Genomic DNA, 15,719 nt, shown 5'->3' with positions numbered 1-15,719 from the left:
TCTTCCTGCTTTGGTCTTCATAATTCTTGCCACGCCCTGATATGTATTTTAGAGATTCACCTGCTTATTATGTGCTTCCCGGGAATCTGCAAGCCCTAGGCAGGCAGGGAGTTAGTCTTGTCCCCAAGGACCCATTCCCAATGCCATGAATGACACCCGGCATGCAGCAGATACTCGGTAAATATCTGTTTGAATAAAATAAATAAAATGAGAGTAATGATGGCTCTTCTGACAAATGAGGATGAAATTAAGTGCAGAATTCTGAGGCTCTGAAGCAGGAGCGTATGAGCATTTTTGGCTAGGGGGCTTCTCTGAGGATCTCCCAGGAAAATTCAAGCTATGCACCCCTCTCTCAGCCACCCCCCACAGTACTTTGCAATAAATCTCAGAGGGTTCTCAGACCCCTATAAAAACAAGGAGGGGACAGAAGACATCACAGTCCTGTCCTTACACGGATAAGCACCTGCCTGTTCTGCCAAGAGAAACTCTAAGAGGCCTGGAGGCTGGTGTGTGCTCGCCTAAAGAGGCAATCTGCACTGGCACAGCCCCCAGGGGCGCCCACCTCGGTCGCAGGTGAGGGCCGCCCAGTGGGGCCCACGCAAACAGGGCGGGGCTTCCAGCTCTCCCCATCAGTTCACCTTTGGGCACTGCGCCAACTGGCCTATCAGGAAGGCAATAAAGATAGTGACATTCTCACAATCATTAACAGATTCCCCTGTCAGCATGAGCCAGAAATCTCTTAATCCGATACCCCTGCTCTGCCCTAGCCACCCACATGGTTAACGCTAGAATAGTGCAAGCAGAAGCAATCAAGGTCAACTTGTTCGAACTCGTTTTCTGATCCTCCCTCTAAAAAGCACGCCCGAGGGCAGAGGCTGCATCCGAGCAGAGGGCACCGTGTGGCACACATGGCCAAGATCCCTGCCTGAAAGGGCTGTGGCTCTCTGGAAAGGGTGCTCCCGGCAAGACAGCCAAGACAACGAGCACCGCCCCCGCGGCCTCCCCTCTCCATGGAGCAGAAAGCTCAAGAAGAGACGTGAGACCGGCTTGCAATGGCTCACGCGCACGCAGGCTGCCCCGAAGTGGCTGCCCCCCAGGCCCCCAGGTCAGTTCGCTGCACACGGTAAACGTGGCACTTTCACGCTGACAAAGCCAGTCTGCCCCGGCCCCACACCCCGCTCGGACCAGGACCAGGTTTGGAAGGGGAATCCCAGCACCCACTCAGAAGAGCCTGCTGAGGTGATTCCTGTTAAGAGTCCAAATTCTACCCCAGCTCCAAGAACCTCGGCCCACCACGCATACTGGGCAAGGAGTGAGGGCGGGGCAACAGGAAACTGCTGAACTGTGAATCAGTGGAGCCACCAGCAGCCTGACCTCTGCCCCGGATGCCCATCCAGGCTGCACCCCGATACCCCTCCTGAGGACTCTCTTCGGAAGCCGAGATGCAGGTGAAGACCTCCGGCTTCGGCGCCTTCCCTCACGACCAAATTGCAGGGAGAACAGCAACAAAACTGCAGGTCACGAGGCCAGAGGCACAGCGCCAGGGGTCCAGGATCACCTGCTGCCAAGCATTCGTGCTAGGACTCACAGAGCCCCTTCTCCCCCGTGTGTCTCCAACCTCCACACAAGCCTGGTCTCACCACGGCCCAGGAACCACACAGCTGTTTCACAGAAACTTGGCTGTGCAGCCACCGTGTTCTCCTGACAATCCAGTGCCATCACCCCATTCTACAAGGAGGAAGTTAAACAGGGTCCCTCAGCTTTTGCCAAAGGTAAATCTGGACTCAGAACCAGGCTTCTGGCTGGGCTCACACCTGTAATCCCAGCTCTTTGGGAGGCCAAAGTTGGAGGATCGCTTGAGGCCAGTTCAAGACCAGCCTGGGCAATATAGTAAGACCCCATCTCTACAAAAAAAAAATAAGTCAGTCAGGCATGGTAGTGTGGCTAACAGGTGTAATCCTAGCTACTCAGACACCTGAAGTGGGAGGATCACTTGAGCCCAGGAGTTGAAGCCTACAGTGAACTAAGAGTCACTGCACTCCAGCTTGGGCAACACAGCAAGACTCTCTTTTTTTAATAAAAAAAAAAAAAGGTGTGGGGGACAAAGAACCCAGCTTCTAAGTTTTTTAGATTCCAAGTCTGGTAACCTCTACACCAAATCATGCTTACATGGGGTCTCCCGAGTTTTCTGAATAGGTGCTCTTTGCAAAAAAACAAATAAAAACTAGGTAAACCATATTGCAAAAAAAAGTCTCTAATGTATGGCTTTACATAGTTCTTTGAAACAGCTTAATTTATTAAAATGTGATATCTATGTACATATTCAAGTCTGTTAAGAAATCAGCATAGTACACAAGAGAGGTATACTCAGGCTACTGAACAGAATAAACAGTACCTCAGCAAACGGTTATCGCACAAGAATCTTTCCAACGAGGCATCGGAGCGAATGCTAGATAGTCCCGGCAACATCTGGAAACACAGAAAGTACTAAAGAATAAGCCCTAGAAATGTCCTGCTATCGGACAGTAGTGAAATCCACCGCAGCTGTTGACTGAAGTGGCCATGTGGCCCAAGAAGGCTCTCTCCCCACCAAGCCACTCTTCAGCAAGTTCAGCGCTGAGTCAGTCCTCAAAGCCTCTTGCCACCTGACTCCCAGGGGGGCACCACACTGACAGAGCACTGTCCGAGGTGCAACGATCTGGAACCCACAGAGTCCAGGCACACTATCTTCTGCCCAAGGGCTTCTGGGAGCAGGAGAAGCCAGGATGAGCCCAAGTCTGCCCTGCAAGGGCTTGGTCTCTCTCTTTTATTTTTTGAAGACGATGTCTCACTCTGTCGCCCTGGCTAGAATGCAGTGATGTCGTCACAGCTCACCGCAACCTCAAACTCCTGGGCACAAGCAATACTCCTACCTCAGCCTCCCGAGTAGCTGGGACTACAGGTGCACACCTCCACGCCCGGCTCATTTTTTCTATTTTTAGTAGAGACGGGGTCTCACTGTTGCTCAGGCTGGTCTCGAACTCCTGAGCTCAAGCAATCCTCCCGCCTCCGTCTCCCAGAGTGCTAGGATTACAGGCGTGAGCCACCCCGCCCTGCCCCTGCAGGAGCTTGGGTAAGGGAACTATGTTATCAGCTGCACAGCTATTGGCAGGAATTTTCCAAACAGGCACTCAGTTTGTATCCATATAAGCCTTGCAAAAGGCAGACAGTCAGGGAATGGTCCAGCGCACCAACCATCCAAATCCACCACCGCCATGTGGGCTGCCCACTCATCCCTCAACAAACACAGGCTGCTCTGGACAAGTGACCATCAAAAGATGAACCAGAGAAGGTGCTGACTTAGGTCCCATGATGGATCGCAGCCACCAAGCAGGGAAAGACCTGGCCTCTCACTTCAGCACTGAATGATCTGACCCCTGGCTCTGGGCTTTAGGACAAGGCCCGCTCTGCTCAGATGCAGCCCCCTCCAACAACAGCCACCCCCCACCGACCTCAGCCACTCTCACACACACATGCACATGCACGTTCACATACGTACATGCCCTGGGATCCAGCTGTTGGATCATCCATGCCTCCCCGCTAATCCAGCACTCCCGGGCCCCACCCGCACCAGGGTGGGAGAGAGGGAGTGGCAAGAGCTTGCCCGTCCGGGAAAAGGCAAGACACACCGGAAAAGCAGGTTGGGTGTTTCAACGGTAACTGGGGAGTCACCTCACGTTTATCAGTGCTGCTCCAGGGAAATCTACCGGCGGCAGAGTCAGAACTGACAGGCCAGAAACCTCCCAACCTGCAAGGTGAGTTAAAGGCCCCAAGCAACAAGGGACCCCCCTTACTGTCCCAGCCACAGTGCAGAAGAGGAGAGAGCAATATCTACCCGTGCCTCTCGCACGCGTGGCTGCAGGGGTCTATGGCATAGCACCTCTCCAAAGCTCAGAGCTTCTCCCCACTGCTCAGCTCTTTCTTCGGCACCCCACCCCCAGGCATTGTTGCTATTCCCAGAAGTAACAACACCAATCCGAAAACACTTTCGGCACACCCCCTACTGGCTGGCTCTACCCGCCCCGAGACACCTGACCACCAGCCTGGTTCGGCCTGTGACACACGCTAGGATGAGCCCCACGGGAAAATGGGGTAGTCACTTCCCACATCAAACAGTACCACCTGCCTGAGCCAGCAAGTGGGCCTCAAAGCAGCAAGCGGGACTCGCTGGGCAGGTCAAAAGTTTGCCACTCCAGGCTGTGACAGTGGTTCTTAAGGCTAGGCTCAGAACCTCCTGGGGAGTTTCTTGAAAGCACCACGTTGGGTTCAACCCCCAAAGAGCTAGTTAAAGAAAAAGGAAAGGATGGAGGGGGCACAAGGGGCTGAGGCAGAAGCATCACTTGAGCCCAAAAGTGAGACCAGCCTGTGCAACATAGTCTCTTCAAAAAAAAAAAAAAATAGGTTTGGCCAGGCACAGTGGCTCACACCTATAATTCCAGTACTCTGGGAGACCGAGACAAGAGGTTCCACTTGAGCCCAGGAGTTCAAGACCAGCCTGGGCAATATAGCAAGACCTCATCTCTTCAAAATAAATTTTTAAAAAGTTAGCCAGGCTTGGTGGCGCCTGTAGTCCCAGCTACTTGGGAGGCTGAGGCAGGAGGATCACTTGATCCCAGGAGTTGGAGGTTACAGTGAGCTATGATGATGCCTCTGCACTCCACCCTGGGCAGAGTGAGACCCTGCCTCCAAAAAAATAAAAGAGTTTGATCCGAGGATTTGAAGATGACCTCAAGTCTAAAGAACACAGATGTGTGCCCGTGGCGGTCTGCAGCCTGGATTCCCCACCTGAGAAAGGGGGCCAGGCAACCGCACCTTCCTCCCCCTCCCCTAGCAATTCAGGAAGCCTCCAAGACAGGAGCAGAGGAAAGCAGGCCTCCGAGCTGCCCAAAGAGAAGCCAGAGAAGCCAGAGAAGCCATGCACTGAACTCGCGGTCCAGGGGCCTCCAGGCACCATTACCCTTCTTTAAACACAGACTAACCCCCTGGGTTACAAAGGTACCCCGCGAGTCAGACAGGACATGTGGTCTCGCTGTCAGAAGTGGGTACCCTCAGAGCACCTAGAGGTCATGGGGTCCGCTCATTGCTAAGCACAAGTTTTAAGCATGTTTTGTCCACATCTCAGAAAGGTGCCCCAGGGCTCCTGTCCCTTGGTTCCCTGAGAGGGATCACAGTAAACATGCAATTCAGACTACGGCCCAGTTCCCGCCATGGGGCAAGGCTGCACATTAAGTACACAGCCTCCATTTTCTCAGTTATGGGGAGAAAGGACTGGCCCAGAGGAAAGCAAACAAACAGCAATGGTGAGGAACAGACAGGAAAAGTGGGCTGTTGATGCCAAACTAATGATCCCTGATGAATCCTCTCTGCTCCCTGAGAACAGCACTGCCAGCAAGCGAGAATTCCAGCGGTTAAGACAAGACCAAATCATGTTCCTCTCCATCTATTTTAGGAGAGAGGGTACATGTACCACATTTAAAAAAATTTGAGCCAGGTATTACTATGTTGCCCAAGCTGGTCTCCAACTATCCTCCTACCTCAGCCTCCCAAGTAGCCGGGATTACAGGAGCTACCACCACCACACTCGGCCTATGGACCACATTTTTTAAAATAGCCACCAAAATGATTTGACTTTATAAGTTTTTGATGCATAAAAGGAGGGAGCTCATAAGACTGAAATTCACCTAAACGGCAGCTCTCATCTCGCAGGACATGGGGCAACTGCGACGTGCCTCCAAGGGCGACCACAAGGACAAGAGGGTGCAGTGGCAGGGCTCTACCAGGCAGGTGCTGCAAATAAACTGGAGTGTGGTACCCCACCCCGCCCCCGCCACAGGCGGTCCCCCGAGCTGGAGCAGTCCTCTGGCCAGCCACTGCGCACCTTTGGCATGAAAGGTCCAGCCCCTCCGCCAGTACTCCTGCAGCTGGACCCGCTCCTGCTGCCCCAGGCTGCACACCTCGCTGTAGAACTGCCGCTCGATGTGCACGTAGGCCGCTGGGATGGCACCAGCCACCCCCTTGGCCCCGAAGAAGCCATTCACCTCTGGTGAGGCCAGCAGGATCTGGTACTCGGCCCTCGTGCCCAAGACCAAGTCCATGTAGGCCTGAGTCAGATTGAAGTAGCCGGTGGTGAGGTAGACCTTAGCGCCTCGTTCGGCCTCAGTCAGCAGGGTCTCAGTGACAATTTCGTCAATTTGAATCTCGAAGGTATTCATCTGAATCAGTGGATAAATCCAGGTGTCAGGGGCTGGTCTCTGATCACCAGCAGCCGCTGTATCCTCCTGGGTCAGGAGGGAGTCGCTGTGGAAGGTCTGGGCGTGCAGCATCTGCTGGCGGGTCCTGGCTGAGTTGATCACGTCCATAACCCTCTTATTGGCTGCCTTGCAATATGCAGCCCGGTCACCTAGAGGAAGACACGAGAAAGGGGAGTGATGGGAAGAGAAACGGAGGGTCTGGACTCTGCCCGGCTCAGAGGACACAGCATGTGACAGGCAGACGCTACAACTGATCGTTTACTGAACACATGTCGAGTGAGCACAAGCACAAAGCCCTGAGCGAGGCTCCTCTGTAGGTACAGCTGCCCAAGACAAGGACCTTGTCCACAGGAGCCTACACTCGGGTGGAAGTGACAGGCATGCCCATGTATAATTCCAATTATAAGAAAGCTCACAATCAGGCAAGATAGGCCAGGTGCAGTGGCTCACACCTGTAATCCCAGCACTCTGGGAGGCTGAGGTGAGAGGATCGCTTGAGGCCTAGAGTTTGAGAACAGCTTGGGCAACAAAGCAAGACCTCATCTCTACAAAAAAAAAAAAATTTAAATTTAGCTGGACATGGTGGTGCGCACCTTAAGTCCCAGCTACTCAGGAGGCGGAGATGGGAGGATCACTTGAGCCCAGGAGTTCGAGGCTACAATGAGCTATGATTGCACTACTGTACTCCAGCCTGGACAACAGAGCGAGACCTCTGTCTCTAAAAAAAACAAAAACCAAAAAAAAACAGGCAAGGCAGATTTAGGGTGACAGTAATCAGGACAGTAGTTACCTTGGTGGGGGTAATGCCTGGGAGGGGACGCAAGCGGGGCCGATCCACTATGAACAGGTACAGAACTGTACGTTCATGACTGGTGTTCAGTGTACATGTTACACTTCAGAAGAAAGCTTATTTAAATAAAGACGTGTAAGTAAAATCCCCAAAAAGGAGCAAGCGTATGCCAGACAGGTGTACAGAGGAAGCCTTAGCCTAAGTACAGTCACAGAAAGCTTCCCATGGGTGGTGACAGCGCACAAGAGGCCTCTGAGGGCAGAAGGACGGCAGGCAGGCTCCAGGCCCTGGGTGGGGTGCCCTTCGTATTCAGACGAGACCCTGGTGACGGGTGGCCATCCAGACATACCAGAGGGAAAGATGCTATTACTAGACAAGATCAAAAATTCATCACCTAAGCATCCAACTCAAGAAGTCAGGAGAAAAAAACAATAGGATAAAACTAAAGATACAATATGAAGAAGGAAATAATAAAAATAACAGAAATTAATAGAATGAAAACAACACAAAAATAGCAAGTATCAACACTGTCAAAAGTCGATTCTCAGAGAAGACTGATAAAATAGCAAGTCTCTGGCAAGGCTGATAGGAACAAAAGCGATAGAGGGAAGGAGTGCTTCCTGGGTCATCCTCCCTTGCTCTCACGGTTGGAGCCGACGGCAGAGGCAGACACTCGGGTGCCTTTCAGGGCTGGGCTACGGAACAACGAAAAGGACCGGCCTGTGCAGGAATCCATCCTTGTTGACTCCAGCAACTGCCAGGGGAGGGAGGCACATGCCACACGCTGGCCATGGCTGCGGGGAGAAGGAATGCCAGGGCCACGAGCACCCTGCACCGCTGCACGTGCTCACGCTGCTCTCCTGCGCACAGCTGTGCGTGCCGGCACCCCCACTCCTGCCCTGAGCGTGGACCCATCTCCCCTCATGGTCACGCCTGGCATGTTACATCAGACAGGGGTCTGCAAATGTTTTCTTTAAGGGTCAGACAGTAAATATTTTAGGCTTTGTGAGCCAAAAGACAAAATTGAGGATAATATGTACGTCCATATATAATGAGAGAAACAGATATCCACATGTTTTTTATTGATAAAAACAGGCAAGTCAGATCACGGCCTGGCTCAGCAGCCTGCAGCTCCCCCCGGCCCCCGGCACGGGGGCGGGGCTTCCACCAGGCAGCCCCACATAGACACTTCCCTTCTAGGTGCGCAGGACGCAGGGAGCTCTTCTTACATGGCCCAAGTTTCACCCCCCTTCCCCAAGTTGCGGGCACTGTTGCAAATTCAGCAGTAGCCCTTTAAGGGCCACAGGGAAGCCACAGCCACAGGAATCATAGGAATGCAAATGGCCCGGAATGCTCACGCCAGGACTTGCCTGTTTCCAGCGAGCAGAGCTGAGAGCTCTCCCATTTGACTTTCCAGGCAGGAGGCCACAGGCCTCAAGGGAGCTGAGAGCCACAGGGCCCGTGTGATAGGAGGTTTGGGGGAACTGGCCCAAGGAGGACAGTCGTTGGGCAGGCTGCTTCCTGTAAGTCAGGGCAGGCTCCTGGCTCACTCGCCCAGGCACTCAGGCCCTGAGCCCACACGCCCACCTTCCCAGGCTGGCTCCCTCACCGCAGAGCATGACTGATGGTCAGTGAGTCACATCTGTCTGGCTTCACGGACAAAAGCAGAATGAGGCACTGCCACACAAGTCTCCTATGCCTGCGGCAAGGCCACCCAGGTGTGCTCTCCTGGGCCCTCACCCCATCCCACCCACAACTGCAGGAGGGCGGCAGCAACAGGCCCCTACCTTTGTAAGGATGCACCATCCCGTCCACCACCTGCACTGTGTCATCCCCCTGCAGCTGGAGGGACACGTCCCCCACTGCGTCCACCAGCTCTGTGAAAAAGTCGGCAATCTCCGCACAGTCCTGCAAGAACACGTAGCGGTCCTGGCGGTTGGTGAAGTAGGAGTCACTCAGGTTTGCGCTACAGGGAGGGAAGAAGCAGGTGAGGACTCAGGCAAGGGTGCAGCAGCGTGTCCTACTGACTCAGGTCTCAGGTGAACTAGCAGGGAGTGACAAACTCAGGATGCAACTAGCAAAGAGCTTCTGAGCAATGACCACATCATGAGACAAGGCCAGAGTGGCACTAAGGTGACACGGAAAAGTGGACCGCAAGGCTCCTCCCCTCACAGAGCTGACAATCTAGCTGAGAAGAGGAGACGCAGACACCAAGCCAACTAACCACACGTGGCTATCAGTGCCCGTGCTTTAGGAGCAAGAGGACTGCATTTCCATCCTGGCTCTGACTCCTGCTTGTTTTTCCGGCTCTGTCTGACAGAGTTATTCGTCTCTCTAATCTCTGTTTTTGCATGTATAGCGTAAGGAAAATACTACATAGGGTCACTGTGAGAATTAAATGAGATGGTACACGTGAGCAGCCAGTACACAGTAAGTGCCCAATAAACGGTGACTATCTTCCTATCAGCCCCTGTGGGCTTCCAGCTTTCATGGCAGAGGCAGCGCCACGGGCAATGCCTCGAGCAATGCCTCAAGCACGGCAACCAGACACACAAGCGGTTCTCCAGGGTTTACGGGGAAGGATTTTCCTCTCTCCTTATTCCGCTGATTTCCACCCTGGAGAACACTAGGCAGAAGCACCGACAGAGGGGAGCGCACTCACCCGCTCAAGATGACGCTGTTGTCGAAGAGGTACACCTTAATGTGCTGGAGGCCAATGGTCTCGTTGAGGCGCTCAGGGATAAGGAGCCGGAGAAGTCCACGGAGGTTTGGCGTGTGAAAAAGGGACACTCGGACCTGTTCTGGAAACCTTTGCAAGAGTGGGAGCAGCATTGTGCGCGAGTTCTTCCTCCCTGAATACGTGGGGACAGAGGAAACGGACAGGTGATTCACACCAGGAAAGACGTCCTGCCCGCCAGTGAGCAATGACACTGCCCTCCACCCACACCGCCCACCTGCATCGGTCCCACCAACTGGTGCCATTTCTAGCCAGGGGACCTCTAGACCAACTTCTTACCTAGTTGCTGGCCCGGCTCAGGGCAGGGAGTGCTCAGCATAGCAGATGCCTGCTGTTTTTGCCACCCAGCACCCATTCACCCTCCTTCCCATAACTGTACCCAACTTCCTCCTGGGGGTACCACCCCACTTCCACTCTCGGCATTTCTGTTCTGGGTGAAGATGACTCTTCCCACTCTGACCCTTCACTCCCAACTTCACAGAATACACAGGCTGGGGCGCAGCCATTCGGCACACTCCAAGCCCCTGGCAACCACAGTTGATTCAGTGCTGGGCACACGGCCATGGCAGGCCACTCAGGAGCTTTGGCCTGACTCTCTTCCTATGGACAAGAGGTCATGTGGACACAGGCCTCAGCCACCAAAGACCACCATACAGAGCCTGAGAATAAAGCCAGCCCAAAAGAAGCAGGACCAGGAGATGGATCCTGGTGACATACCCAAACACCAAATCACATCCCACCCAAAGCAGGCCAGTCACAAGAGTCAAAAAAAATGTCTCTTTTTCTCTTTTTTGCCTAAGTAGTTTTGGCTGGGCTTTCCGTCATTTGCTGCAGAAGGAAGCCTGACTCGGACAATCAGGCAGTCCTGGGCCAGCCAACACCATCCTCAAATAGCCTTGTCTCTGCCTGAGCTCAGGGAGGGGACAGTGCAACTCCTCAACCTGAGGATCTGAGAGAGGAAGAGCAAGGGGCTGGCGCGCGCACCACCTACCTCTGGAGCCCCGTGTGAAGTCCAAGAGAATGGAGACCTTGAGGTCTGAAGGAAACTTCGCTTGGACTGACTTTTCTAGAGCACTTTCCAGGCAATCCACCTATCAAGAAAAGAACCCGAAAGAAGAGAAGTGTAAAGGCCAAAAAGACGTTTGTATATTTTAAAAAAAGAAATCAACTTGTCAGCTAACGTCCTCAACATCCCCTCTGAACACAGGTTTCCACCATCAGCACGTGGACACCAACCCTCGAAAGCTCTCCATCTGAGACAGCCTCCGTCAGGACGGTCAGAAGCCACCCAGCACCCTCGCCAGCCTGCACCCCCAGGAAGAGAAAGGGGGCTTTCGAGGCAGGGGCGCACTGCCCGAGCAGGCTGGACCTTGCCACTCTTGAGAATGCTAAGACACCAGCTCGCACACACATTTCAACACAGATAATCCTCACAGACACACAACGAACAGCGCCCTGCTCCTGGAGAGCACTCGGTACATATTTGCTGAATGCACGAATCCAAGACACAACCTGCCCACTGGCCATTCTCCACGCATCGGACATTACATTCTTCTCCCACAAGAACAAACAAGCTTCCCAAATCTGTGGCTAAGGCTATGTCCTGAAAGCAGAGGTAGAGGCCGAGGAGAGGGGAAGCGCAAATGCTGACTGCCCTCCCCCTCCTCCTCCGCACTCCAATCCCTCCAGCTCCCACCTGTGAGTTTCTGAGCAAGGACAAACCAAGAAACAGTATTTACTATGGGCAATGGGCCCATTTTACTACCTCTGAGCAGAAAGCAACCCCAGGAGGCCAAAACAACGTGATGACGTCACTTACACATTCACTTCAACTCAGCTTCAGGTTCTGCTGGAGCCCCAGAACCTGCACTGGCCCATACCACAAGCAGCACCCCTCATACGAACCTGGTGACTTCTGGCTCCTTCCCTCTCCTGCCCGCCTCACTGTGAATGACATGTGTGGAACAACAGCAAGTCTCGGCAGAGCAAGGCTGGCCGCAGACCTGGCACCTGACGCCAGCCACTGGCAAAACCAGCCAGCCTGACCAGCGCCCAGGTCTGTTTGTCTAGTACAGGGTCAGAAAACCTCTTGTGAAAAAGGCCAGATAGTAAATATTTTGGGCTGTACAGGCCAGATGGTCTCTGTTACAACCACTCAGTTCTGCTATTGCAGCATGAGAACAGCCAATGGATAACACACAAATGAATAAGCATGGCTGTGTTCCAATAAAACTTTATGAAAACAGAAATTTGAATTTCACATACTTTTCATAAATCACAAAATTTTCTTTTCCTTTTGTTTTTTTCCACAATCATTTGAAAATGTAAAAAGCACTCTTAGCTCACGGGCCATAAAAAACAGGTGGCAGGCCAGACTGGGCCAATGGGCTGCAGTCTGCTGAGCCATGGACTGGTAGACAGAGCAGTCTAGAGCGCCCCATACCGGGTGAGGAGGACACTGGCCAATAAGGCCAGAGGTCCAGATTAGGCCTCCTCTCACCTTCCTCCCCAGGCCCTCTTGACATGCCCATATCTGAGGCCATAAAAACAAGAGATGGCTCTGAGGCGGAGGCCACAGAAAGACAGCTCTGCACCAACCCCGCAGTCTACGAGCTGGCACGCACTGGGGCCAACTCACTGTTGCTGCTAGGACCACCTCCCCATACACCTTACCAGTTCCTGTTCCAAAGGACCTGTCCCCAGGTAGAGGGATGCCATCACGACCCGCCTCTTGGCTACTTTTATCTGTCCCTGAAAGAGGAGAAAAATTCAAAATTCACGTTCATCATTTTCATAGTTCACTAAAAAAATACAACCCTTTGACCTTGGAGGCAAATCACACTCCAAGCTAAACTGTCCTATGTCTTCCCCAATTAATATTTATAGCAAGCTCAAAGCATGCACAATAACCTACCAAATAAGACCCACAACCCTAATTTAAAGTACTCAGCTTACAAAGTATAGTCTTAGCCTACTACAAAATGCAATGCAGCTATTAAAAAGAATGAAGGAGATCTGTGCACACTGACATGAATGTGCACAATGGATCGCTACGAGACCAAAGCAAATACTCACAGAATGCAACCCACGCTCCCACCTATTTACAGCTGTGCACGTGTGTGCACACGCGTCTGCAGGAACATGGAGAATACATGCCAGACTGTGGTGAGGTGCCCCAGGGAGTGGAGCTTGAAGGAAGGGGGCACGGATGCAAACCTGTACTCTACTTTCTACCCATCTGCACGGTTTCAGCTGTTTGTGACGAGCATGTACCACTTATGAAATATAGGTAGGCAGGTACACAGACACACAAACAGAACATACTAACACGCAAAGGTGACACATCGAATCAGTCCTAATAGCCAAGGTCCTCTCCTTAGAACTTGCCCAGAAGAACACTGACTCCATCTCCAAAGCTCTAAGCAGCCCTGCCCCAGAGACCATAGCAAGGGCAGAAAGAATGGCAAAGATACACAGGAGAGCAAGGTGAGAGGGAGGGAGACAGCATGGCATCTACCTGCTTCCCTACCAGAAGGGGTATCATAGCCCAGCCTGAATCGTCAACACAGGAAGACGGGCATCTGAACACATGAACACACCACTGGGAAAAGCTTATGAACAAGGAAAAAACAAAACAAATTTCCAAGGTTGCTATTTCCTTTGTTTTGTTACAAATTAGATGCTTGTGGAGTGATGATTATGAAGAAAGAGAAATAAAAAAGGTATAAGGGGCTGGACATGGTGGCTCACACCTATAATCCTAGCACTTTGGGAGGCCAAGGCAGGAGGATCGCTTGAGCTCAGGAGTTCGAGACCAGCCTGAGCAAAAGTCAGACACTGTCTCTACTAAAAACAGAAACATTAGCCAGGCATCATGGCATGCACCTAGTCCCAACTACTCAGGAGGCTGAGGCAGGAGGATTGTTTGAGCCTCGGAGTTTGAGGTTGCAGTAAGCTATGATGACACCACTCTACCCAGGACGACAGAACGATACTGTCTCAAAAAAAAAATAATAACGTATAAGGCAACTTAGTCCAGGCAACCAATACATAATTCAGGCCAGGCGCGGTGGCTCACGCCTATAATCCTAGCACTCTGGGAGGCCGAGGCAGGTGGATCGTTCGGGCTCAGGAGTTCGAGACCAGCCTGTGCAAGAGTGAGACCCCGTCTCTACCAAAAAACAGAAAGAAATGATCTGGACAACTAAAAATATATATATAGAAAAAATGAGCCGGGCATGGTGGTGCATGCCTGTAGTCCCAGCTACTCGGGAGGCTGAGGCAGTAGGATCGCTTGAGCCCAGGAGCGTGAGGTTGCTGTGAGCTAGGCTGACGCGACGGCACTCACTCTAGCCCGGGCAACAAAGCGAGACTCTGTCTCAAAAAAAAAAAAAAAAAAAAAACATAATTCATTTGCTGTAGGACACTACGTCCTACAGGACAACCACAGTTGTAACAAAGGCATGAGGACCAGGCAGGAACCAGTGCTGTCCTCTTCTCTTGCTGTCTGTCCCAGGAAGGCATGCTACTCAGTGTGATACCAGCCAGGAGAATCCACCCACGATTCGCCCAGAAGGCAGAAAAGGGAAACCTTGGCTTCTTCCCAGCCTGTTGGGCCAAGCCCCTCTCCCCATTCTTGGCCTCTTAAGGCCCACCCACCCCAGCCAGGTACATAGTGTGGTCCAGCCTCCTGGCCAGAGGACCACCATGTGGAGATACAGTCATTCACTCAGAGATGATTAGGACACTAAGAAGAACTGCCTTTGAAAAACCTGTTTCTTCAAGCCAATGAGAGAACCAAGTAGGAGCAAAGAGCAAACAGCTGCAGCATCATTCTACACAAACAAGGATGCACAGGACAGACAAGCAGTGCGGAGAGGCGGGTGAGGGGGAGAACAAAAGGACACGCCCATGTGCACACACGCCACACACAGATGCATTCTAGAATGAGCCAGCCAGAAATTAAAGTGTGGCTCAACAGAACAAGAGGGCAAAGAAGAGAAGATGGGCAGGCACTCAAAAGAATGAGATCATTTTTTTCTGCACAAAGATGAATCTCTACCTATATCTCCTATTACCTCCCAGCATTCTGCCTGCCCAGCCTCAACAGACCTTCATTCTAACATCATTGCTAATGTGAACTCAGAGAGTTCATGTTGTTAAAAATTAATTAGTGTTGAATTACTTCATTCCAATTAGCAATTTAACCAGAATAACTAGACGCGGCGTGTAAACCTGAGTAACATGTTGACAGCTGAGTCCCTAAATGCAAAGTTTACATCATTACCAGAAGAGGGAAGGCACACGCTTGAGACAGTCCCATACAGAACCAGGACTACAACTCCCAAAACCAGGACGTCCAGGTTCCCAGTTATCTTTACACGCCTCTTCACACATATCAAATCCCACCCGTGGGTCTTCACGTCCTGGATATTACATCTACTAAGATGACACTACTGTGTTTGGAGATGTTTCCAGGAGCAGGGGTCTAAGGTGTGGACTAGATAGGGTTTCATTTCTCCCCCATCACATTCACCAGGGACGTTCCCATGTGGCCCATATGTCCTCACTAACCTCCCTTCTAGTGACCCACAACTTCAACACGCAACAAAGGGAATCGATGTGTCCACAAGAACCAAAGTCTAAGCCTCTATCCTCACTGTTCCCTTCTCTGAGACGCTGGCACCACAGGTAAGCTTCTGACTGTGGCTCAATGCGACCATCTGTGACACTGCAACCTAATAGGTAGAACCCAAGGGGAATAAGCTGGGCAGCATCCAAAGCTGCCAGAACAGAAGGCCTTCAGCACTCAGCAGTCCAATCCCCAAAACCTCTTAACTCTGGCCGGGCGCGGTGGCTCACGCCTGCAATCCTAGCACTCTGGGAGGCCGAGGCAGGCGGA

The 15,719-nt window shown here is 52.2% G+C and overlaps 1 protein-coding gene across 8 annotated transcripts in view; it reads right to left on the bottom strand.

Annotated features, from left to right (window-relative positions):
• PGS1 (phosphatidylglycerophosphate synthase 1) overlaps positions 1–15,719 on the bottom strand; it is a 63,840-nt gene that overhangs the window by 37,706 nt on the left and 10,415 nt on the right. For 6 of the 8 annotated variants that reach the window (XM_012661334.1, XM_012661333.1, XM_012661332.1 and 3 more), the window contains exons 3-7: positions 12,491–12,568; positions 10,809–10,908; positions 9,743–9,932; positions 8,868–9,046; positions 5,918–6,439 (exon numbers count right to left, since the gene is read on the bottom strand). In XM_012661334.1, coding sequence (XP_012516788.1) covers positions 5,918–6,439; positions 8,868–9,046; positions 9,743–9,932; positions 10,809–10,908; positions 12,491–12,568 — 1,069 coding nt within the window. The remainder of the gene's footprint in view (positions 1–5,917; positions 6,440–8,867; positions 9,047–9,742; positions 9,933–10,808; positions 10,909–12,490; positions 12,569–15,719) is intronic. The other 2 variants (XM_012661337.1, XM_012661336.1) reach the window with 1 other exon arrangement.

Source organism: Propithecus coquereli, unplaced genomic scaffold (assembly GCF_000956105.1).
Source record: "Propithecus coquereli isolate 6110/MARCELLA unplaced genomic scaffold, Pcoq_1.0 Scaffold706, whole genome shotgun sequence".
NCBI classification, from domain to species: domain Eukaryota; kingdom Metazoa; phylum Chordata; class Mammalia; order Primates; family Indriidae; genus Propithecus; species Propithecus coquereli.
The sequence above is the reverse complement of the archived record's forward strand: the minus strand, read 5'-3'. Positions and strand labels throughout refer to the sequence as shown.